This window comes from Melanerpes formicivorus, unplaced genomic scaffold, assembly GCF_026170545.1.
Source record: "Melanerpes formicivorus ecotype bairdi unplaced genomic scaffold, bMelFor1.0.p_v2 SCAF_28, whole genome shotgun sequence".
NCBI classification, from domain to species: domain Eukaryota; kingdom Metazoa; phylum Chordata; class Aves; order Piciformes; family Picidae; genus Melanerpes; species Melanerpes formicivorus.
In genome coordinates this window covers 6058156-6082988 of record NW_027142380.1, presented here as the reverse complement: position 1 = coordinate 6082988, position 24833 = coordinate 6058156, and the positions used below count along the sequence as shown (strand labels likewise).

The 24833-nt window shown below is 43.3% G+C and overlaps 1 protein-coding gene across 6 annotated transcripts in view; it reads left to right on the top strand.

Annotated features, from left to right (window-relative positions):
- TAFA4 (TAFA chemokine like family member 4) overlaps positions 1–24611 on the top strand; it is a 105090-nt gene extending 80479 nt beyond the window's left edge. For 2 of the 6 annotated variants that reach the window (XM_068154325.1, XM_068154326.1), the window contains exons 4-7: positions 1537–1620; positions 2748–2903; positions 17712–17795; positions 22653–24611. In XM_068154325.1, the coding sequence (XP_068010426.1) occupies positions 1537–1620; positions 2748–2903; positions 17712–17795; positions 22653–22789 (461 nt within the window). In that variant the 3' untranslated portion in view covers positions 22790–24611. Of the gene's footprint in view, positions 1–1536; positions 1621–2747; positions 2904–17711; positions 17837–22652 lie in introns of all 6 variants that reach the window. The other 4 variants (XM_068154324.1, XM_068154327.1, XM_068154328.1 and 1 more) reach the window with 4 other exon arrangements.
- The last annotated feature ends 222 nt before the right edge of the window (positions 24612–24833 follow it).

Below are 24833 nucleotides of genomic sequence, written 5' to 3'. Positions count from 1 at the left end.
ATGCAAGGTGCTTTGTAGAACAACACTTTGGAATGAAGTGGCATAGCCAATTGAATTTATCTATTTGTGTCTTTATTTTCCTTGTTGACCTACAAGCCACTACCCTACAAGCTGGTAACTGTTTTCATTAAAAGAAAAATAAGAAATTCGTGTTTATTCATGTTTGCTGCCCATGGAGGTGGCTGAGTTGCCAACCCTGGATGTGTTTAAAGGTGGTTTGGATGTGGTGCTTGGGGAAGTGGTTTAGTGGTTAACCTGTAGAGTAGGTTCATGGGTTGGACTTGATGATCCTGAGGGTCTTTCCCAACCTGAGTGAATGTTTCTGTGATATTGAAGATCTTTACGAGCACCAGAACAGGAGTACACAGTCTCATGCTGTGCCAGGGGAGGTTTAGGCTGGGTGTTAGGAAGAAGTTCTTCACAGAAAGAGTGATTAGCCATTGGAATGTGCTGCCCAGGGAGGTGGTGGAGTCACCATCACTGGAGGTGTTTAGGAAGAGACTGGATGGGGCACTTTGTGCCATGGTTTAGTTGATTAGATATTGTTGGATGATAGGTTGGACTCCATCTCCATGGTCTTTTCCAACCTGGTTCATTCCATTCCATTCCATTCCATTCCATTCCATTCCATTCCATTCCATTCCATTCCATTCCATTCCATTCCATTCCATTCCATTCCATTCCATTCCAATATGGATGTTAAGTACTTGCATTAAAATTCACAGCCTGCCAATAAACTCATTGCAGCAGCTATGTAAGAGACTTTTATACTGGCTTCAACATTTTTCCAGTTTTCTGTAAAATAGCTTATGCATTTCTCTGCTGTAGCATATTTTGCTTAAAAGAACAGTGTGGCTTTTTCCTCAGGAAAAGAGGGGAAAAAAAAGAAAAAGTACAACCCTAAACCATCTCAGTATATATTATTCATTTTATATGTTGAATGCACAAATAGAAGCCTAAATTCCCTTTCCCAGGGTTGCATATACTTAGTTTCTTGTCCACTGAGGTTGTGGTGAATACAAATTCGGCATCAAAAGTCAGGGAGCTCTTTAGCTGTGCTTGAAATACTTGTGAAATCAAAATACACATACTGCAAAGGATCATTGCCAAGAGAGCTTTAAAGAGAGTGATATATATGTTTGAATACTCTCCTCTTTTTTCCCCCTTTTTTTTCCTTTCTTTCCTCTTTATGAAAATACCCTTAGGAGCCAAAACTGCGTCACTAACTCTTCTGAAGCTTAAGATTTCCCATTTAACTCACAAAAATTTCCGCCCCCAAAGGACAGCGATCTTAGGCACTCAATAAGATTTCATCTATAACGCTGCAAGCCTTGCCTTATTGCATCAGACCACGGTGTTCTCAAACTCTGAATTCTGTATCTGGTATTAGTTAGTGACAGGTGCTGTGAAAAATATGAGCAGCAAACAAAAGAGGGCAAGCATAGAGGGAGTAGGAAACAGGATAATCCTCCATGCTTGCTACTTGGAGGGTTCTCTGTTTCCAGAGTGCTCTTCCTTTTACCTTCCTTTCTGTAGGCTGCTGTGCCTTTGATATTGCCCACACCTACACCAATATCTGTACTGTGTCTTCTTGTCTGAGGAGCCCGTACTGCTTTGATGGTGAATATTTTTATTCTTCTCAGTGTTGTCTCCTTGTCTAGCTCACTTATTAAAAAACTCACCCTATTCTGGAGGGCTGTTAATTTACAAGGTGCTTTACAAACACCAATAAGAGCCATCCAAGGCTCTAAATAAGACAAGATAAATTCAAGATGAAGCACTTGAAGGCTGCTCATGAAAGTGAGGACATGGAAATGACTTCTGCAAAGAGGAGATGGGTTATGTGAAGTGGGCTTTCTGAGAAAGGGTTTTACTCAGGGCAGAGAGCAAGTCTAGCAGTAGAGGAAAGTGATTAAGTGTGAGGAGCAGTGGAGCTAAGATGGGAAGGCAGGAGCAAGGAAAGAAGAGGAGAGGAAGGGAAAAATAAACTCAGAGAAGTAAAGGATGGTGAATTGTGAAGAAAGGCACTTGAGAGGAAAGCAATAAGGGATTTATTCCAAGTTTCTTATAGTCAGTGGGAGTTCTTTTTGACAGTATTAAAACATCTCTGACAACTTTTCAGCCTACTTTGATCTTAGCCTACCTGCTATGAGAGGCATAGCAAGCAATGTTTACATATTTTTAAGTTAGAAAGTTTCCTTATTATTTAAGTATCCCTTGCATTAAACATTATCCTGTCCATTAAGTCCCTTTATGAATGGAAAGAAGTAAATAAAACCTAATGCAAAATAGCCAAAGGAAGGAGGAGTTTGCCTGTCTTCTTGTCTAATCCATCTAATTGACCACTCCAATCACCTTTTCTCCCTGTGGTTTTGTAAGGGCCAGGGAAGATAGGCTGAAAAATTGACTTGTCATGATGAATTCATAACAATACTGTGTGAACATAGTGATGAACCTAGCAATACTAGGTGGTGCGTAGCGGCATGATCAATGGTGGACTTGACAGTGCTGAGTTTACAGTTGGACTTGGTGATCTTGAAGGTCCTTCCCCAAGCTAAACCACTCCATGATCCTGTGAAAAGGACAATCTTGGAGAATCAGCCAGGTCCTACAAGATGATTTTGCCCCTTCATCTCCCTGGGATTTAAAGTGGGGTTGCTTTATCTTGTATGAGCATAGAAAGTAGCTTTTCTTTTGCGAGCTCATGTTTTGTTTTGTTCCCCACTGCTGATCTCTGCAATTATCAGGCCAGCACCAAGTCAAGCAAGGGACGTGCGAGGTTGTGGCAGTGCACCGCTGCTGCAATAAGAACCGGATTGAGGAACGCTCCCAGACAGTCAAGTGCTCCTGCTTCCCAGGCCAGGTGGCTGGGACGACGAGGGCTCAGCCCTCGTGCGTGGAAGGTAAGCAGCCTCCTGCTAGCTCCTGGTTCATTAAGATCGTTTGAGAAGTTTAGTCTCCTTGATTGCTTGACTTCCCACTGCCTCAAAAGCGTAATCCTTCCTTTTGTTAATTTTGGAAACATCTCTGTGCATTGATGATAATGAGTCTGTGCATAAATCTGGGTGTAATTAATCCTCTTAATATATGTACTCGTCCATTTCCTGTCTGTGCCAACAAAACTTCTCAGTTGTGTTTTTTTTTTTCCACACAAGAATTATCCTTTAAAACTACTCTGGAAACAGCAGAAGCAAAGAAATTCAAGCTTAAGGTGTTAACCCTTCCAATTGTCTTTAGACTTAGTAGCTTGGCTAAAAATTCACTGGATAATGAATATGGCCCTGAGATTTGGCATGCAAATAATGCTGGGATGTCAGGTTTTGAGAGCTGTTCTCTTAATGAATTTTATATGCCTAATAGGCTCTTATGTTGGACACCAGGGCTACAATGATGCCTCACATGTAGTTAATTTCCTGTGTTGGAGGTGGTGGAGTCACCATCCCTGGAGGTATCACAGTATCACAGTATCGCTTAGGTTGGAAAGGACCTCGAGGATCATCGAGTCCAACCTGACACCGCAGACCCCATGACTAGACCATGGCACCAAGTGCCACGTCCAATCTCCCCTTGAACGCCTCCAGGGTCGATGACTCAACCACCTCCCTGGGCAACCCATTCCAATGCCGAATGACTCGCTCGGTGAAGAACTTCCTCCTCACCTCGAGTCTGAACCTCCCCTGGCGCAGCTTGAGACTGTGTCCCCTTGTTCTGGTGCTGGTTGCCTGGGAGAAGAGGCCAACTCCCTCCTGGCTACAACCACCCTTCAGGTAGTTGTAGAGGGCAATAAGGTCACCCCTGAGCCTCCTCTTCTCCAGGCTAAACAATCCCAGCTCCCTCAGCCTCTCCTCATAGGGCTTGTGTTCAAGGCCTCTCACCAGCCTTGTTGCCCTTCTCTGGACACGCTCAAGTGTCTCAATGTCCTTCTTAAACTGAGGAGCCCAGAACTGGACACAGTACTCAAGGTGCGGCCTAACCAGAGCAGAGTACAGGGGCACTATGACCTCCCTGCTCCTGCTGGCCACACTATTCCTAATGCAGGCCAGAATGCTATTGGCCCTCCTGGCCACCTGAGCACACTGCTGGCTCATATTCAGGTGGCTGTCGATCAGCACACCCAGGTCCCTCTCTGTCTGGGAGCTCTCCAGCCACTCCGACCCCAGCCTATAGCTCTGCATGGGATTGCCATAGCCAAAGTGCAGCACTCGGCACTTGGACTTGTTGAAAGCCATCCCATTGGACTCTGCCCATCTTTCCAGTCGGTCGAGGTCCCTCTGCAGAGCCTTTCTACCCTCTAATTGACTAACATCTGCCCCTAACTTTGTGTCATCTGCAAACTTGCTGATGACTGACTCTACCCCTTCATCCAGATCATCAACGAATATGTTGAAGAGGACAGGGCCCAGCACTGATCCCTGGGGGACACCACTGGTGACTGGCCTCCAGCTGGATGCGGCACCGTTCACGACCACTCTCTGGGCCCGGCCCTCCAGCCAGTTCCTAACCCAGCACAGAGTGTAGTGGTCCAATCCACAGGCTGACAGCTTAGTCAGCAGTTTGCTGTGGGGGACGGTGTCAAAGGCCTTGCTGAAGTCTAGGTAGACCACATCCACAGGCCTCCCCACATCCACCAGGCGGGTCACCTGATCATAGAAAGAGATCAGGTTGGAGAGGCAGGATCTGCCCTTCCTGAATCCATGTTGGCTGGACCTGAGCCCTTGGCCATCCTTCAGGTGTTCAAGAGGGGATTGGATGTGGCACTTGGTGCCATGGTTCAGTCATGAGGTCTGTGGTGACAGGTTGGACTCGATGATCTTTGAGGTCTCTTCCAACCTGGGTGATTCTGTGTGCTGTGTGTGTGTGATGTCACCCCAAACACATTAGAGTTTAGAAAGCAGAGCAAGTATGCAGCTGTACAGGAGACAGTATCTGAGCTAGGACACCTCCCTTATGAAGGAAAAATGTGGTAATAAGTTGCCTTAGTCCATAATTCTCCTGTGCATATGTTGAAAACCCGACAGAGATGAACATTGCCATCCTTATGCTTTCATCAGCATAACTTGTTTGAAATTGATAATTAAATTGATTATACACACTGAAGTTAAAATCCTACCTTGATTGTAACATTGACCAGGTGCTCTGAGGCTGAACCTCCCTGAAGTTCACTCTGCACCTAGCATCAATTTCCTCCCTGGCTTACCAGCAGCTCAGAAACTGAGGCTTACCTTTCTTCTGTTTCCACTATCAGAGTCTCTTCCCTGGAAAGGCTGCTGCTCCTCTTGTTAACTCAGCAAATACTTACTCCAAGGCATACTTTTTTTGTTGTTAAATTTTTTATCATAGTATCAGTCAGGGTTGGAAGGGACTACAAGGATCATCTAGTTCCAAACCCCCTGCCTTGGGCAGGGACACCCCACACTACATCAGGCTGGCCAGAGACTCATCCAGCCTGGTCTTAAACACCTCCAGGGACGGCGACCCAACCACCTCCCTGGACAACCCATTCCAGGGCTTCACCACTCTCATGGTGAAGAACCTCCTCCTCACATCCAGCCTGATGTATCTTTCATCTTTTACTATAAGTCTAGAAGTTAGCAGATTCCCCCATTTCATTAATTCGCCATAAGCACAACTCTTCTTATTCCTTTTATTTCACATGAAATCACAAGAATTTCATGTTAAATATTAAACAAATGCTTAAAAATCTGTTGATTACTCTTTTCATGCCTCAGGAACACAATCAGATTTATCTTTGTAACTTACTAGGTAATTTTTGTCGAATCAGAAGTACCTTCTATATTTTTGGGTGACAAATCAAACAGCAGAAATACTTTTAGACAGAACATGTCCAGAGAAGGGCAACAAAGCTGGAGAGGGGATTGGAGCACAAGCCCTATGAGGAGAGGCTGAGGGAGCTGGGGTTGCTTAACCTGGAGAAGAGGAGGCTCAGAGGAGACCTTATTGCTATCTACAAGTACCTGAAAGGAGGTGGTAGCCAGGTGGGGGTTGGTCTCTTCTTCCAGGCAACCAGCACCAGAACAAGAGGACACAGTCTCAAGCTGCACCAGGGGAGGTTTAGGCTGGATGTTAGGAAGAAGTTCGTAACAGAAAGAGTGATTTGCCATTGGAATGTGCTGTCCAGGGAGGCAGTGGAGTCACCATCACTGGAGGTGTTTAGGAAGAGACTGGATGGGGTGCTTGGTGCCATGGTTTAGTTGATTAGATATTGTTGGATTATAGGTTTGACTCGATGATCTCGAAGGTCTTTTCCAGCCTGGTCTATTCTTTTCTATTTTGATTTCCATTCCTACTCTACTCCTATTCTATTCTAAAGACCAGGCATTGTTTTAAATTTGCCTAAGGACTGCAAAGGTGACACCATCATTGTGTGCCAGAAAGATATAAATGCACCGTACTGCAGATACTTAATTCAGTGAAGGCAAAGAGTGGCAGAAATAATTTAGTAGCTGTTTATTTTTTTTTCCCTTCAAGTATAGTTGAAATTAAATATGACAAAATATTATGCATATAAAAGTTTTGGTTTCTAAAGTGAAGCCTTTGATTCCCCCTCATCCCTTAGGGCAATGCTTTAGCATGCTTCACTTAATTTTGCAAGTATCTGGGACTACAGTTGGTTGCTGTACCACAGAATCTATATTTCCTTAGCCTCAGGATTTGATGTGTTTTCTCCTGCTCTATACATATCCTTCAGTAGGATTCTCTACTGTCTTGAGTTTTTATATTTCATTCTGATACAGACTTTTCATTTTCTTCTCCAGCACATTTTTTACTGAATTCAGGGCTGTTTAATTTGCTTATATTTTGCTCTGAGCCTAACGGGAAGGACATACCCAAAGCACAGAGTTACTTTTCTAATCAAAAAAAAATATATTATAGAACAACCAACTTGTAGTAGTCTTTTAAAGTCTTTTCTTTCAAGTTCAGACCTCATCCAGGAGTAGTTATCATTTACATCAGGGCAGCAATTCCCTCTGTGCTGTTGTTCATCACGCAGTGGCTGGCAACTGCAGTTCCTATCTCAAATCACAGAATATCTCACATTGGAAGGTGAGACATATAAGGATCAAACCAAAATCTCTGCTCCTCACAGGACTGGCTAAAACTAAATCATATGACTAAGAGCATCACCCAGATGCTCCTTGAATTCCTCAGTCAAGCTTAGTGTCATGACTGTTCCAGCAGCTGACCACTCTCAAATTGCTTACCTGCTGAACTGTCATTGGACAAAATAAGAAAACAATGTAGTTTGTGTTCACTGAATATGTGTCCAGAAAGTGCCACCCACCTGTTTTGTCAAGGTAGACAATTTGCAGTGATACACAAAGAGATGTTCTTATTGGAATTGTTGATGAATGCTCAGCAGTTTTTGTGGCAGATGTCATGAAGTACCTTCTATATGAATTTAGAAAATGTATTCTGTTTGGATTTTAGCTGCCTTACATTCAAAAAGGGAACAAATTTGTGCAAGTCATGCTGGAAACCAATAGGAAATAGAATGACTCTAGCCTCTCAGCATTGTCTTTGAATTTTTGAGGGTTTCCTCTTCAGCTCTTTTTTGGGTAGCTCCAAAAATACCATTGGAGCAGAGTAAATGGGATCCTATTTCATGTTCTATGCAGAGCAGCAGCCTTTGTAAAGCTGTCAGGATGTAATTATGTTTTCCTTTCTTGACCAAACAAATGAACTGTTATATAATTAAATAATTACAATTAATTTTGGTGAGATCTGCATAATGATTTTGCAATCTGTTTCTTCTTACTGTGTTTAAATGAAGGTCTGAGTTCTCTTTCAGTGTTAACAACCTAGGAAGCAATGACCAAATTCCACCTTTCCTTTAGGCCAGACAAGAACATCACTGGCCATCTACACTGTAGATGCTTCATGAGAAAGTAAGACTACTCAAGAAATAGGTGCTTCCAAGTTATGGAAGACTGCAATTGTCTGGGACCTTTGCAAAGTTTAGCAACCTCTACTTACCAGAATAGAATAGAATAGAATAGACCAGGTTGGAAGAGACCTTCCAAGATCATCGCATCCAACCCATCATCCAACACCACCTAATCAAATAAACCATGGTACCAAGTGCCTCATCAAGTCTCCTCCTAAACCTCTCCAATGATGGTGACTCCCATCACCTCCCTGGGCAGCACATTCCAACGGGCAATCACTCTCTCTGTGAAGAATTTCTTCCTAACATCCAGCCTAAACCTCCCCAGGCACAGCTTGAGACTCTGTCCTCTTGTTCTGGTGCTGGTTGCCTGGAAGAAGAGACCAACCCCCACCTGGCTACCACCTCCTTTCAGGTACTTGTAGAGAGCAAGAAGGTCTCCCCTGAGCCTCCTCTTCTCCAGGCTAAGCAGCCCCAGCTCCCTCAGCCTCTCCTCACAGGGCTTGTGCTCCAAACCCCTCCCCAGCTTTGTTGCCCTTCTCTGGACATGTTCCAATGAAGGGCAACAAAGTTGGTGAGGGATTTGGAACCCCTCTGTTCAGAACTCAAATGTGATAATTGAGCAGCTTTCTGCTATGACCCTTTAAAAAAAAATAAATTAAAAAATAAAAAAAAAATAGAATAGACCTTTCTCATTTGAAATTTATGTATCTGTGTTTAGCATTTTAGCTTGTTAGACAAGCTGGAGGTACTTCTCAAGGGTGTTTATTCCCATAAGGAAAATAGCATAAACCAAATCTCTGGACTAATTGAGTCATTGACAGAATGGTTTGACCTTGTATTTGGGTCAATAACAATATTTTGCAAGTTTTAAATGTAGTTGGCTCCCCCTCCCCCTTAGTTTTCTCTGTCTTGCAGCACATGTCTTGCAACATTTGGGATTTTTTAGCCTGGAGAAGAGGAGGCTCAGAGGAGACCTTATTGCTGTCTACAACTACCTGAAGGGTGGTTGTAGCCAGGAGGGGGTTGGTCTCTTCTACCAGGCAATCAGCACCAGAACAAGAGGACACAGTCTCAAACTGCACCAGGGGAGGTTTAGGCTTGAGGAGAGGAGAAAGTTCTTTGCAGAGAGAGTTGTTAGCCATTGGAATGGGCTGCCCAGGGAGGTGTTCAAGAGGAGATTGGACGTAGTACTTGGTGCCATGGTTTAGTCATGAGGTCTGTGGTGACAGGTTGGACTTGATGATCTTTGAGGTCTTTCCCAACCTTATTGATTCTATGACTCTATGATATGGGTTTCCTGACCTAGATCCCATTGCATTTCAATGTCAGCTTCTTTGTTAATTTCGGTGGGGGTAGAGCCTAGTTCATCAAACAGAGCTCCTTGTTGATGTGTGTTGGGCATTGAGCCCCTTTGTGTATATATATATGCCATGAAATAGGCAAGCCCATCATCATCAAGAGGAGATTGGACGTGGCACTTGGTGCCATGGTCTAGTCATGGGGTCTGTGTTGATAGGTTGGACTCAATGATCCTCGAGGTCCTTTCCAACCTAAGTTATACTGTGATACTGTGATCATGGTTTTTAGCATACAGTCATAGGTCAGCTTGATATTAACATCTTGAAGCAGGTTGACAGATGCTAAAGAATTTTACAACAGGTCAGGTTTAAAGCAGATTATTGGAGCAGCTCTATATGTTAAGGCTAAGCCCTGCTCAAAAAGAGTAGTGGATATGTTCACCAATATTCACAGCTACCAAAATTTCAGGAAGGCCTCACTTTTGAACCAAGGCAGAGTGGATGTTTGCTTGATTACATTCAGGCACACTCCTGCACATAGAAGTGACATTGTTTTCTCATAGTATGCACTATGTGTGTGTGGGGAAACTAGATGCTTTGTTACAGATGAAGCGATAGATGTCTAGGTGAGTTCCAAGAAAAATGTCTTGAAGTGGTGCAGGAAGGAAAAGAAAAGTTAGCTAATTCTTGTAAATACAGAAATAAGTTTTCCTTGCCTTCAGTGCTATGAATCAGTCCTTTCCCATGCTGTGCAGTAGTACTGTGTTGTGGGGCACAGCTGACATTTCTAGAGTGCTTTGCATTGCTGGAGTGTCTTTCATCTTGGAAACTTTAAATATTGGTAGTAGGAGAAGTCATAGTAAATCATTCAGAAAGGAAGATATGAAGGTGAAAATCAATGTTTGTTACAGACTTGAGATCTTCCTAGCATTTTTACAAGCAGAGAAAAAAAATCACTCGTTGTAGACTAGCTGAGACTACAGTGCAAAAGCTCTTTTGATCAAGATAATGTTTTTTTTTATCCTTTGGCTATGATAACACACTTACTTAGTTGCATTTTGGATGCATGCAACAAGAAACTCTGTCATTTGTTTAGGTGAACTTAGTTCTGAGGGCTATTGACAAACAAACAAAACCACGAGGCTACTTCTGTACACATACGCACCTCATTTTCCTGGGGATTATTTCAGCTTCCAAGCACAGGACCATCTAACAGTTTGAGAGATGCTGCTGTAGATAAACTGAGCCACTAAACTCAGGGAAAAAACCACGAGTGAACATGAAAGACTTTAAATATATAGAGGACAGAGCACACAGCCTGCATTCCCTGCCTCCAATCATAGCTGTACTAGACTGCAGCTACAGAAAAATTTGCTTAGCAAAAGCCAACTCATTCTGTCAATGACTAAATTACATTAAAAGTAGTCATGAGATTTTGTTTGTGCCCATTTTCTTTATGGAAATAAACATCTCTGAGTAAGTACCTCCAGCTTATCTTAGAGCTAGTGCCAAGAAGATACAACATTAGTAACTTCCGTCTGTGGAGTGGCTATCTTAGCTAAGTGTGTTAAATGCTTCTGAGCAAATCATCACTAGCCAAATCACCTCCATCCAGGCAATTGCATTAGTTCAAGAATTTATGAGGAAGAAACACTGAGATTGGAAAAAATGTGAATGGGACTAAAGAGTTAAGCATTTTCTCTACAGCCAAAGAACCATAATGAAGAGAAAAGACAATTTCTGCTGAAAGCCCATCTGGGTAACAGACTGAAGGGAAGAGTGCATATAGAATAAAAAAAAAACAATCCAACCAAAAATCAATACATAAGTAATACATAAAAGAAGAAATAGCTGAGAAGATTTCCCTCCCACTGCCTTTTGAATGGATTTCAGAATACTTGAGAATTCAAAAGGATGCTAATGCTGTGTCAGTATTCAAAGAATAAAAGGAAATGCGCAGTAGAATGGATAATGTGTTGAAAATCTATGTTAGAAAGCATAATCCAGTGGATTTGTCCAGACTATAGACTGTATCAATTTGTGTGTTCAAGTAGAACACACAGGAATCCTGAAAGAAATCATGTTGGCCCATAATGCCTGAAATATTGACATTGGTAGCACTGAGGCTGATCAGTACCACAGTTCTCCATTTAGAAAGTATCTCCTCATCTTTTTACTTACCAACCTATTGTTAACTAGAGAAGCTTGTAACCAACATCTGCTGTGATTCAACTTTGTTTAGTTGTGTTTTTTTTTATTCTTATACTTCTGAAATTCTGATTCTGAGTGTTTTAGAGCCCTAAAAACTGGCTAATAGATCTCACAGTATCACAGTATCACTAAGGTTGGAAGAGACCTCGAGGATCATTGAGTCCAACCTATCAACACAGACCCCATGACTAGACCATGGCACCAAGTGCCACGTCCAATCTCCTCTTGAACGCCTCCATGGATGGTGAATCCACCACCTCCCTGGGCAGCACATTCCAATGCTGAATGACTCGCTCGGTGAAGGACTTCCTCCTCAACTCGAGTCTAAACCTCCCCTGGCACAGCTTGAGACTGTGTCCTCTTGTTCTGGTGCTGGTTGCCTGGGAGAAGAGACCAATCCCTTCCTGCCTACAACCACCTTTCAGGTAGTTGTAGAGGGCAATGAGATCACCCCTGAGCTTCTTCTTCTCCAGGCTAAACAACCCCAGCTCCCTCAGCCTCTCCTCATAGGGCTTGTGCTCAAGGCCTCTCCCCAGCCTTGTCGCCCTTCTCTGGACACGCTCAAGTGTTTTGATGTCCTTCCTAAACTGAGGGGCCCAGAACTGGACACAGGGCTCAAGGTGTGGCCTAACCAGTACTGAGTACAGGGGCACAATGACTTCCCTGCTCCTGCTGGCCACACTATTCCTAATGCAGGCCAGGATGCCATTGGCCCTCCTGGCCACCTGGGCACACTGCTGGCTCATATTCGGGCTGCTGTCGATCAGCGCCCCCAGGTCCCTCTCTGTTTGGGAGCTCTCCAGCCACTGCGACCCCAGCCTGTAGCTCTGCATGGGGTTGTTGTGGCCAAAGTGCAGCACTTGGCACTTGGACTTGTTGAATGCCATCCCATTGGACTCTGCCCATCTGTCCAGTCGGTCGAGGTCCCTCTGCAGAGCCTTTCCACCCTCTAACTGACTAACATCTGCTCCTAACTTGGTGTCATCTGCAAACTTGTTGATGACTGACTCGACTCCCTCATCCAGATCATCAATGAAGATGTTAAAGAGCACAGGGCCCAGCACTGATCCCTGGGGGACGCCACTGGTGACTGGCCGCCAGCTGGATGTGGCACCGTTCACTACCACTCTCTGGGCTCGGCCCTCCAGCCAGTTCCTAACCCAGCACAGAGTGTAGTGGTCCAAGTCACGAGCTGACAGCTTAGCCAGCAGTTTGCTGTGGGGGACGGTGTCAAAGGCCTTGCTGAAGTCCAGGTAGACCACATCCCCAGGCCTCCCCACGTCCACCAGACAGGTCACCTGATCATAGAAGGAGATCAGGTTGGAGAGGCAGGACCTGCCCTTCCTAAATCCATGTTGGCTGGACCTGAGCCCTTGGCCATCCTTCAGGTATGGTCAGTTGTAATTTGAAATATATTTCAGAATACCTGGAGCAGACTAGAAAAGCACTGGTATTGTGCCCAGAGGATAGGCAGCATGGTCTAGATACTTAGGGGCAACTGAGGCTGATCTCAGTCCTGTGCTTGTAATGGGGAAGCTGATCCAGTCAGCATGGAATTCCTGGAGTACAGATCACAAGAGTTTATATAGCTTTCTGAGAAGAGGTTTGCCATCCATGACAGATGTCAGTTGCTGAGAAGTTTTCAAGATTAATACAGAAAATTTCTGGGTTTGGCACATGTAAGCCTCTGCTCCCCAAGTTTGCTTGGAATACAATGTATAAATTACTCAGCCAAAGGTTTGGTTCCTAACTACATTTGAGGGTTTAAGTCGTATCTTTTGTAAGCTATTTAATCTTGAGCCACATGCCATGGTGTACACTGCTCAGTGCCAGTCATTTCTCGTACCTCAAGCCCACACCTCTGCCCAGAGTCATCAGTAGAAGAGGTAGATAGACACCTATGGAGATTTCACAGTGCTTAGCTCAGCACCTGACCACAGCATTTTCAGCAGTGACCCTAAAGCAAATACAGAATCTATCCTGGCAAAAATATGTATGGATTTCACCTGGTGGGGTAAAGCAGTAATTAAGCAGAAGCCCAAGGCAGGCACGTAGCACAATCCTAGACACAGGAAGCAGAACCTGTTTGAAATAACTGCATTAATGAAGACAAATGCATTGTGGTGTGAAACTAAAGAAGTTCAATCAGCTCAGCTTATCAGGCAGAAGATTGAAAAGTTACTGGAATGCAGCACGCTTAGTACCTTCACAGGGAGAAAATGATGATTGCTAACAGGTGCTGTAATGTGGGAGAAGAAAACAAGACAGAAGGGGACGAAAACTAAGGCTGTGTGTTTCATGCTGAAACTGTTTAACTCTTAGGAAAAAATTAAAGTGGGAGAAATTTCTTTCTTCACCTGTTCCAGGTCAGCTTGCAAGACACTGTGTAGGCACACACAACTGGAGGACAACACAGTGAGTTGCATGAGGCAAGATGAGGTATTGGCACTTTTTGCCTTTACTCTCTATGAGCGTATTGTTTCCATGGAGTTACTTTATCTAGCATCAGTACCTAGATTTATTTCTGGCTAGTCTTTGGCTGATTTTTTTTTTTTTCCCCTCAGTTGGATAATGTCAAACTAAAGCCATATCCTCTCCTTTCATGAGGGTGGCTGTGTATGAGTAAAATCATAGAATCATATCATAGAATCAATAAGGTTGGAAAAGACTTTAAAGATCATCAAGCCCAACCTGTCACCCAACACCTCATGACTACTAAACCATGGCACCAAGTGCCACATCCCCTCTTGAACACTTCCAGGGACGGTGACTCCACCACCTCACCAGGTAGCCCATTCCAACAGCTAACAACTCTCTCTGTGAAGAACTTTCTCTTCACCTCGAGCCTAAACCTCCCCTGGTGCAGTCTGAGACTGTGTCCTCTTGTTCTGGTACTGGTTGCCTGGGAGAAGAGACCAACCCGTTCTTGGCTGCAATCTCCCTTCAGGTAATTGTAGATAGCAAGAAGGTCTCCCCTGAGCCTCCTCTTCTCCAGGCTAAACAACCCCAGCTCCCTCAGCCTCTCCTCATAGGGCTTGTGCTCGAGGCCTCTCATTCATTTAGTAGAAAAGTCATCTGTTGAAATCTCTTCAAGAGTGCCTCAGTTTGAACAGGAGAGGAAACCTCTCTGTCTTCCAGTGAGTCTGCACAGTTACAGGGTCAATGGTAGTTAAAGAACTCTAGCTCTGTAGGTAAGCCTAAGGCTCTGATGGGGAATTCTAATGGACTAATCTTAAGGGTGTGTTTGACACAAACAGCTACAGCCAGCTGGGACGCACAGATCAGCAGAGTGGACATTGCAACTACGAAGAAATTGGACATAAAATGGATGTAAGAATTAGTCGATTGTTACAGCAATGAACTGAGGAATTGCTGGAAGCTAATGGAATGAGATGTGTATTAAGTATTCAAAGGGCTGCCATTGCTCTGAGGAGAGAGGTATCTGCACAGAATAGAAATCAGGCAACAGAAAGGGTAGAAGTCACTAAGAAAATATCTAAACAAGAGATGACTTGAAGGTGAAATATGCAGTCTACTGAAGAGCTTGTGGATCTGAGTTAGAGATTGACTCAGCAATGTTTGCCATTCACACCTGCACTTGGTTCAATGGAAGATGGTACAGCTGGAAATGATGGACCAGTTTAACTATCTTCAGCTCCCTGTGGTTCACATGGAGAAGGAAGATGCATGGGCAAGAATATTGTGTGAGCTCACTCCTGAGCCAGCTGACACTTTTGTTCTTTTTAATCAAGGGATAGAAGCAGGTTGATGCAGGTTGTACAGATAAACAAAAGCTGCTGTGCTTGGTGCATTTTCTGTGGTCTCAAAACAGATGGCACCCAACCAAAGTCGGATGTGAGGAATTATCAGAGTAACTGAGGCACAAGGAATTCTAGGTACCTGTAGGAAGTGAGAGAGAGAGGTGGTTTTCAAAATCTGAAAGCAAACTCACATTTGTGTGGTGGCATTAAATATATGAAAGCATGTTCACGTGTCAGAATGGAGTCTCAGCATGTCACTGCATCCACACTCACAACAGCACTGAGCAGAGATGTGTAATGGGGTAGTCAGACCTCACAGGAGGACTTTCTGTCTTTGAAGCAGTGCTCTGAAGACAATACTAGATTGCTACCATTTTGCTTAGGGACCTTTGTACATGCCCTCAGTCTTCCTGATTTGGCCCTTCCAGACTTGCTCATGTTTACCTGAAATAAATGTTGTATGTTTAGAAAACAGGAGAGTTAAAGCAGATCAAATAGATAAATGGACCCTATGTCTGGAGTGAAAACGATCTTTCCCTTCCTAGGAAGCTCAGCCAAGTTTCACCTGCTTTGTCAACAATCAATCAGCATCAAGGCAAATGATCCAAGATCCCAATGGCTGGTGACAAGGATCATGCACTTACTTTATAGCTTTATGAGACTGAGAAGAATAGTTTCTAGAAGCCTAACTGGTGTTCCAGCAGTATGTTTTTCATTGTGCCTTTCATGTAGGCTTAGAGTGGAAGTGCAAAACAAAAGTAATTGAATGAACATTTCAGCAATATCCTGCTGTCAGCTTGGCTGCTTGTCACCCTCATTTGAAGGTTGCAGATGTACAAATCCACCTTGAAATTAAAAGCAAAAAAAAACAAACCCCACCAAACAACCCAACCACCCCACAAAAGTGCTTTACAAGAAGTAGACTAAATTATTCTTGCTGATCTCTTTTGGGTGTGGGATATTCTAAAGCATGCAATCCATTATTTTGTGCGCACAGCAGCATAATGCAGAGGAACTAAACCAACATTTTAAGCTGTATTTTATTTTGAAATCCAATTTAACTGATGTGGGATTGTGAACTGGTATATTTCATAATAATTTTCTGGCTTTTGATGAATCCCATGAGTTGATGCAAAGCTGAGAAATGCATGCAGATGCTTGCAGATGTTTGTGGGGAAGCTGATGGGTTACTCACAGCAGTACTCATCACAGCCAGCAGGTCGAGGGAGGTGATTCTCCCCCTTTACTCCACTCTGGTGAGACCCCACCTGGAGCACTGTGTCCAGTTCTGGAGCCCCTATTACAGGAAGGATCTGGACATGCTGGAACATGTCCAGAGAAGGGCCACGAGGATGATTAGAGGGCTGGAGCACCTCTCCTATGAGACAGACTGAGGGATTTGGGGCTGTTCAGTCTGGAGAAGAGAAGGATCCGAGGATACCGATTTGTGGCCTTTCAGAATAGAATAGAATAGAATAGACCAGACCAGGTTGGAAAAGACCCTCGAGATCATCAATTTCAACCTATCACCCAACACCAAATATATTCAGGGGGCCTACAAGAAAGCTGGGGAGGGACTTTTTAGGGTGTCAGGTAGTGATAGGACTAGTGGGAATGGGAAAAAAATAGAAATGGGTCGATTCAGATTGCATGTAAAGAAGTTTTTCACCATAAGGGTGGTGAGACACTGGCAAAGGTTGCCCAGGGAGGTGGTGGAAGCCTCATCCCTGGAGGTTTTTAATGCCAGGATGGATGTGACTCTGGGCAACCTGATCTAGCGCAAGGTGTCCCTGCCCATGGGTTGGAACTAGATGATCCTTGAGGTCCCTTCCAACCCTAACAATTCTATGATTCTAAAGCCATGAGTACATTTGTGACAACAAAAAGGCATGGTCTTATTAGTGGAAATTTGCCTAGAAAATTAATAAATCTGCACAGCTCAGGTGCACTGCTGCAGTCTTCCAAAGCATACTCAAACCTGGCAGTGTAACCAAGTAGGTTTTTAGTTAATAATCTACTGCTCTCCTGTGGTTTCTGCACTCTTATCTGCGCTATTTGCTGACAGACCTCACGTATTTACATCTCTGTGCAATTCTATTTTCTCATCCAGTGAAGGGAGAAACTGGCGTTTCTTGGTCCAGTCTGGCATATGCCTGTCTGGGTTAAACAAGAAGCTTAAATTTCTTTCTACCTTACAGCAGGTACTTGGCTGAAGCATGTAAATGAGGGAGGCAAATCCTCTTTGTAGGCAGTGGAAATGGAGAGGCACTTGGAGAGGTTAGTTCAAACGCTGCTCAGTCTCTGGCAGTGCTTGCCTGTTTTTACCATTTGCATCTACCTTTCTAGGTGCTGGTGAAGGGTTTTAACCACATTTTTAGCTCAAACACGATCAGTGAGATTAGCTATTAAGACTATTGGTTCTACCCTTTGAAACCAAACAATTGACAGTTGCACAGCCAACCTCCCTTCTAAAGCCAGCACTAATAAAAAAATGGATTGTTTCCTATTTCTCTTTCCTGTTTCTTTTTCTAGCTTCCATTGTCCTACAGAAGTGGTGGTGTCACATGAACCCTTGTCTGGATGGAGAAGACTGTAAAGTACTACCAGACTACTCAGGTTGGTCTTGCAGCAGTGGAAATAAAGTCAAAACCACAAAGGCAAGTACAGCGAGCGCCTATATTTAAAGGTGACAGTCTGCTGACAGCACTTGCTTATTGCATTGCATCTGTGCGTGTGAGCTCCAGCACAGGACTTCCCAGTCTTTTGAGAAGGGGTGGTTAATGCAGTTGTCCTCAGAGAGGGAAATGGTGAGTCAGAATCACCACTTCATTGAGTCAGAACCTCCCCTCTGTCACCCCTTGTTAAGTTTTTGGGCACTGGGGTCAAAGTGGAGAAAGCCCTGCTTCGGTCTTTAGTGATCAAGGAAACCATTCTGTTGTGACCAATGCTAGAGAGATAATCATGCTCCAAGATTAATTTTTAGTCTGCAGGCTGAGTACACAGATCCAAGGTCTTTACCAGCATCACTTAAAGTTTCCTGTGATACTGGAAAGTCCTTTCAGCTTTTGGCAGGTGCAGCCTGTCTTGGAAGTTGTTGAGAATCTGCCCTGATGTCAGTGGTAACTGTGGGACCCTGAGTATGGCTAGAAATCAGGATGGTTCAGATAATTTCTAATTACAGGCAATTCTGTAGATGGCCTTTAAAAAAACCAAAACCAAATCTTTTCTATTCCATCCTGTTTCTTAATTAATGGCCATCAGAGAGAAAATGCCATGTCCTCTGTCTGCTTGACAATCTAAAATTAGTTCCCTCCATTGAAGTTCAACAAGTCGTAGCAAACTGCATATCTAAATATGCTAAGAATTTGGAGTCTTTGGGAAGCAATAGCAAGGAAAGATGTGCTTTGCTTTCTCTGTTGCAGCCTCCTCTAGGTGGGAATGAATGTTGTTAATTAGGTTATAGTCTGCATTAAGAAGCAAAATGTTTAAGAACCAGATGTTTGATCCTGACAGTTTTGGGGAGTGAAAACGGTACAAAAATCTGGATGGAAGAGTCAAAATTAAATGGTTTGGGCAGCTGTGGTGGCACTGGTTAGGCCACACCTTGAGTACTGTGTCTAGTTCTGGGCCCCTCAGTTTAGGAAAAATGTTGATTTGCTGGAACGTGTCCAGAGAAGGACAACAAGGCTGGGGAGGGGTCTGGAGCACAGCCCTGTGAGGAGAGGCTGAGGGAGCTGGGGTTGCTTAGCCTGGAGAAGAGGAGGCTCAGGGGAGACCTCATTGCTGTCTATAACTAGATGAAGGGAAGTTGTAGAGAGGTGGGGGTTATTCTCTTCTTCTAAACAGCACCAGAACAAGAGGACAGAGTCTCAAGCTGCACCAGAGGAGGTTTAGGCTGGGTGTTAGGAAGGAATTCTTCACAAAAAAAGAGTGATTTGCCATTGGAATGTGCTGCCCAGGGAAGTGGTGGAGTCACTGTCACTGGAGGTGTTTAGGAAGAGACTGGGTGGGGTGCTTGGTGCCATGGTTTAGTTGATTAGGTGGTGTTGGGTGATAGGTTGGACTCAATGATCTCAAAGGACTCTTCCAACTTAGTTTATTCTGTATTTTGGTGTTCTAAAGTTTAGTTACAATTGATGCATGGTGTCAGGCTCACTGAAAAGGCCTGACCAAACCAATCAGTCCAGAAAACCCTCTTCCTGTCTTTAAGACCAGAGGAATTGTTGCAAATCTGGGTTATTGCAACCAGCAAACTACAGAATATGGTAGTGCATTCATTTAGGGACATCTTTCTAAAGCTAGTGTGGAACAATCATCCTGGCTACAATTAGGCTGTGCAAATTAATCAACTCCAGTGAGCCTGTCTAGGTCTAACAGAGGGCAGAGAGTAGCAATATGAGGGCAAACATTGTTTCATTAAACTCTTCCTCTACTTTGCTGGGATGTGGAGTAATGCCTTTTGCATTGATTTTTATTACCAGAGGAGATTTCTTTGAGGGTCATTTAACTGACAAGATAAGGAAAGAGCTGGCACTTGTGTTTAGACATGAATTATTCTACTGTATTACTGACATGAGAACTGTTAATTTTCCTTGCATGGTTTTGGTTGTCTTTATTGCACTGTGTTGGTTTAGATTTGAACATAAGTCAAGTCACGACTGTACTTTCTTGTGTGTGTGGTTAGCAACATTGTAAGGGAGGTCCTGATTCTGATTGCAGTGTTGGAGTACTGCAGCAATAGAAATCTAGATATGAATAATGAAGTTAGTGGTTAAACATTGCACTAAAATGACACAAGAGAGCCCTAACCTTTAACTGGTGATTTGCCATGTTAGGGAAGGGAAAAGGCAAAATGCCTTAAAGATGTCTTGGTTCCTCCCTTTTTAATTACTCTTTGCTAGAAATTCTTCCATCACTGGCTGTGAGATACTGCAGGAAATAGTTACTTTCACGTTTTTAAACACTTTGGGGTGAGCCATAAAAGCTTTTTCATGCATTTACTGGCAGTGTTACTAAATGAACTCTGAAGACTTCCTTTAGGAGACTGAGATTTAACAGAGCTATATCCTCAGCAGCAGTGACATTTCTAAAAGCTGAGAACTTGTCATACTATCACCAAATTATTGTTACTCTTGTAGCTATCTTCCAGTATTGCACATCTTGAGAACCAGTCTGAAATCATGCAGTTTGTCTTCTTTATTGCTCCAAGTAAGAAGGGGTAGGATTTGTCCAGGGTTTTGTGGGTTGTGACCCACTACAGGTGTGTGCATCCAAGCAGAGCTGGTTGGGATTCTCCCAAGTCAGGTGAGGAGAAATGAGTGATGTGACTGAGCCCATCCACAAGACTGTTCCCACAGGTACTTGTTTCTCTCCCCTGTACTTTAAGGAAGAACAGGATGACAAGATTATGTGTAGATGGCTTCTTGCTGGACACCAAAAGCTGTGCTACAGAATCTGTTCTGGCACCTGAGTTAGTCCGGGAAGTCCCTGCTTTTACTGCAGGGCTGTTGGACTAGATGACCTTAAAAGGTCCCTCCCAATCCAGTGCATTCTTTGATTCTGTGATCCATATTTCCTCTGCCTGTCTTGTGTGGGGTTTTCTTTGTTCACTAAGATACAGTTGCTGCACAAAAGCAGTAAGTCATGGAAACTCCAGATTGTGAATGGAAACTTGTGGCCTAATTAGTACTTAAATAGAAGGAAAATAAAGGGACAATATTTTTGTTGTGTTATAGGGAGAATCACAGAATCACCAAGGTTGGAAGAGACCTCAAAGATCAAGTCCAATCTGTCACCACAGACCTCATGACTAGACCATGGCACCAAGTGCCACGTCCAGTCCCCTCTTGAAAACCTCCAGGGACGGTAACTCCACCACCTCCCTGGGCAGCACATTCCAATGACGAATGACTCTCTCAGTGAAGAGCTTTCTCCTCACCTTGAGCCTAAAGTTCCCCTGGTGCAGCTTGAGTCCGTGTCCTCTTGTTCCGGTGCTGATTGCCTGGGAGAAGAGACCAAATCCCTCCTGGCTACAACCTCCCTTCAGGTAGTTGTAGACAGCAATAAGGTCTCCCCTGAGCCTCCTCTTCTCCAGGCTAAGCAGCCCCAGCTCCCTCAGCCACTCCTAGCAGGGCTTGTGCTCGAGGCCTCTCAGGAAGGAAAGGATGATATAACTTTTTTTTTTTTCTTTTTTTTTAATTTATTTTAAAAAGTAACCAGAGATTTGTCCAAACTCAGCTCAGTCTGCAAAACACATTTTAGGTGCACCATTCAAACTTTTCACAGAGAGGACTGTATGAACCATCAGACCGGTAATCCACAGCACACAGCAGCCTGTGTGTCTCAGTGCTGGGACACTTAAATCAGAAAGTCACAGCTAAACCCTTGTGGACAATTACAGACAGTGTAAACACACATGAAATCCTTCCAGTTTAATAATTGGCTTATGTCTGAAACATGAGAATTAGGGTCCAATCCATATTATTTTTTTCGCTGTTAATAAGATGATCTCATTACCATTTAAATTTCTAATCAATTTTTAAAGCTTTCTAAGACCCTGGGATCAGTGCTGGTTGGGACAATGACTTCCACAGGTTAATTACATACTGAAAGAGGAAATGCTGCTTAATCAATTTTAAGTCCTCTACCTTTTCATGTTGTGGAAATACTAGAGTGACTAGAAATATATGAAGCACTCCTGACACTGCTCAGCATTTAGATGAATAGTTAGCAGCTGAGTGGGACAGTTAGAATGTGAAAAGCTGAAGATCTTACTTCAGTTACCTCAGGGAAGGAAACAAAAACTTCTCTATGCCGTGTGTCTCTTTAGTTTTGCAAGATGTCAAGACACTACACAGCAGAGATGGCAAAGATTTTCTCCTTGCAGGCTGCTTCTCCATCCACTTCCAGCATGGGAAATCTGACCTGCCCCCTCCTCAGCATGCAGCCATACCCACTGGGTTTGCACACTAAGGCTTGCACACACATCCCTGAAGCACCTGACTCAGCATGCACATGGCTTTAAAGGGGGAGGAGGCTGTGGAATCCTGTGGAACATGTGCTATCTGGAAGTGGCTTCTGCTGCAGGAACAATTCCTCCCACCTGCAGACAATGATTCAACTGATCCCTAGTTTCCTCCCTTAAGATGGACCGCTGGGAATGGGTAGCATTTGGCATGAGTGATCTTCTGGGATGGAAGCCGTACACTTGTGCTGTAGACATTGGTGTTGAAAATTGTGCTAAACAAAATAAAACAGAGGGAGATTTCCATCTGCAAGTCTCCCTTATACTACTGAGTGACATGTAATTGCATACAGATTTTGTTTCTCTGCAGGGTATCATGGCATGGCTGGGGCAAGCTCCTTCCTCTTGTGTTCATCTGTGCAGTTTCTTTGCATCAGCAAAGTACATTCTGTCATCCTCTTTCTATCATCCTGATTCTGTGTAGGTAACTCTTTCCTCTTCTTTTTTAGGTAACACGGTAGCAAAGAATAAGCCTGTGGGTCACTACCAGAACAATGGCATGTGCAACCGTTGCTTGGCTGTTACACAGAGACCCTTTTTTTTTGCGATGATCCCTTTGACTTCATTCTTTGAACTTGCAAAATGAGTCAGCAAAAAGGACAATACTTCTTTCAATCGTGGCTGCAGCTCCTGGACTTGGATTTTGCTATACAGTATGGTACCTTTTAACTTCACATGGGAGAAAATAAAAAGCAAGGAGATTTGGTCCTACCTGAAATGCACCTGGCATTCCCAAGGATCTGACACCTGGCAGAAATTTGTGGAAGCATATACTTAAACTTCTGCAGTGCACTGAGGATAAAACTTTCTTAATGATACTAAGATATGTAAACTTGATTAAATGAGGTTAGGTCATGAATGTAACATGTACAATACCTGTGTTAGACCTGGTACAGATGACCTTAAAGGTCTTTTCCAACCTAAATGATTCTATGGATTCATCTGAGGTACTTCTTACCTACACCACAGCATAAAAATGCAAAGCTGATCCCAATGCTAAGTGAGTTGAGAGGACAGTGTTAGTAAATTACGTCTTACTGTGTTTTCAACTGTGGTTTAGTAGCTATCAAGGTTGTATGAAAGTGACAAGATGGAACTTACAAATCAGTAGCTATTATTGTAGGACATACTTTGCTTATGTCTGTGCAATTAAATTTATTTCCTTAGCTAGTTTATAAGTAGTTTAACTTTTACATTCATAAGTCATGGCAGGAAAGCATGGGAAGAGAGGGGAAAAAAAATTGAAAGTAGACACAGCTTTTCTTGTCCCAAAATAAATCCATTCTCTAGGGGAGTAGCAAAGTATACATATTCCTTGCCTCTTTGAATCTAGATATGGAAAAGAATTTAGCCATTAGCTAGAAATATTCATTCAGATGCCTCAAAAGAAAAAAGGAAAGCTTGCCTTGTACTGCATAAGGAAGGCTGACTGGAAGGAGAGTCATTTGGATTTTCATAGCATTGGTTATATCCTAATAGGTAACATACTTAAAATTCGTAAGCAACATTCCAGATAAAAGTGAATCTTCAGTTTCAATTAGTTCTTGTTTAGAATGATTATAATAATTAAATGTCCAGTTCCTTGACACACTGAATTTCCAAGTGGTTACTTTTTGTGACACATAATTGTTCCAGATTATTGTCGATGCATTTCATACTCCTCTTCTTATTTGCCTGTTGCAGTTTTTTTTGTCATCACTCTTCATAAATAGAACAGTGAGTGGAGGTGCAGCTGTAGCCAGTCTGTTCCCCATTCCAACATTTTGTGACTTAAGATACATTCAAACAGACTGGAATGCAGTGATGCAGATGGCTATTGTGCAGATGAACTGCTGCTGACCCTGCTACTGAGTTCATTGTTATGCTTTATGTCAATGTTAGGGTAACAGTGTACATCTAATTTTTATATAGACAGAAAAAAACCTCCAACAACCCAAAACAAACCAAGTGTGGTGCTAATTTAGGTCATCTTGTGTAAGCTTTCTAGTTCATGGGAAAGACACCAACAGCAGTGTGAAGCTGTTCATAGTAGTAATGATTAGCTTTTGATTTGCTAGAGTGAGTGGGAGTGTTCAGCCAGGTAAGCCCATGGAAGTACGTGGTGGGAAGATCTGGCCCTGTGGGTTTATTTTAGTTTGGATTTCTCTGGTTTAGTTCACTTTCAATTATGTATTTGATTACAGCTGGGATCATAATGGTCATTGTACTCGGTGATAAGTAAACAAGAGATTTTCTGCTCTCAGCTTGGACAGCTGAACAGTTAATAGGCTGTGCTTGCCCTAATGAGCTCCACATTCCTAATATTTTTCCATTGTTCTGATTTGATGATTAAATTTTAAAATTGCCTTTACTATTTCTCCTGTTTCTGTGCATATATATTTGACAGTGTCATCAGTGAAGATGATTTCCATTTCCTGCTTGTACAACACTCACCCTTTCCTAGACTATATTTGTTTATTCAGGTAACTGCTCTGCAAAGCCCTGCGAGGAGAAGCTGAGGGAGCTGGGAGAAGAGGAGGCTCAGGGGAGACATTATTGCTGTCTACAACTACCTGAAGGGAGGTTGTAGCCAGGAGGGAGTTGGTCTCTTCTCCCAGGCAACCAGTAGTTCAGTATTCCTAAGGTTGGAA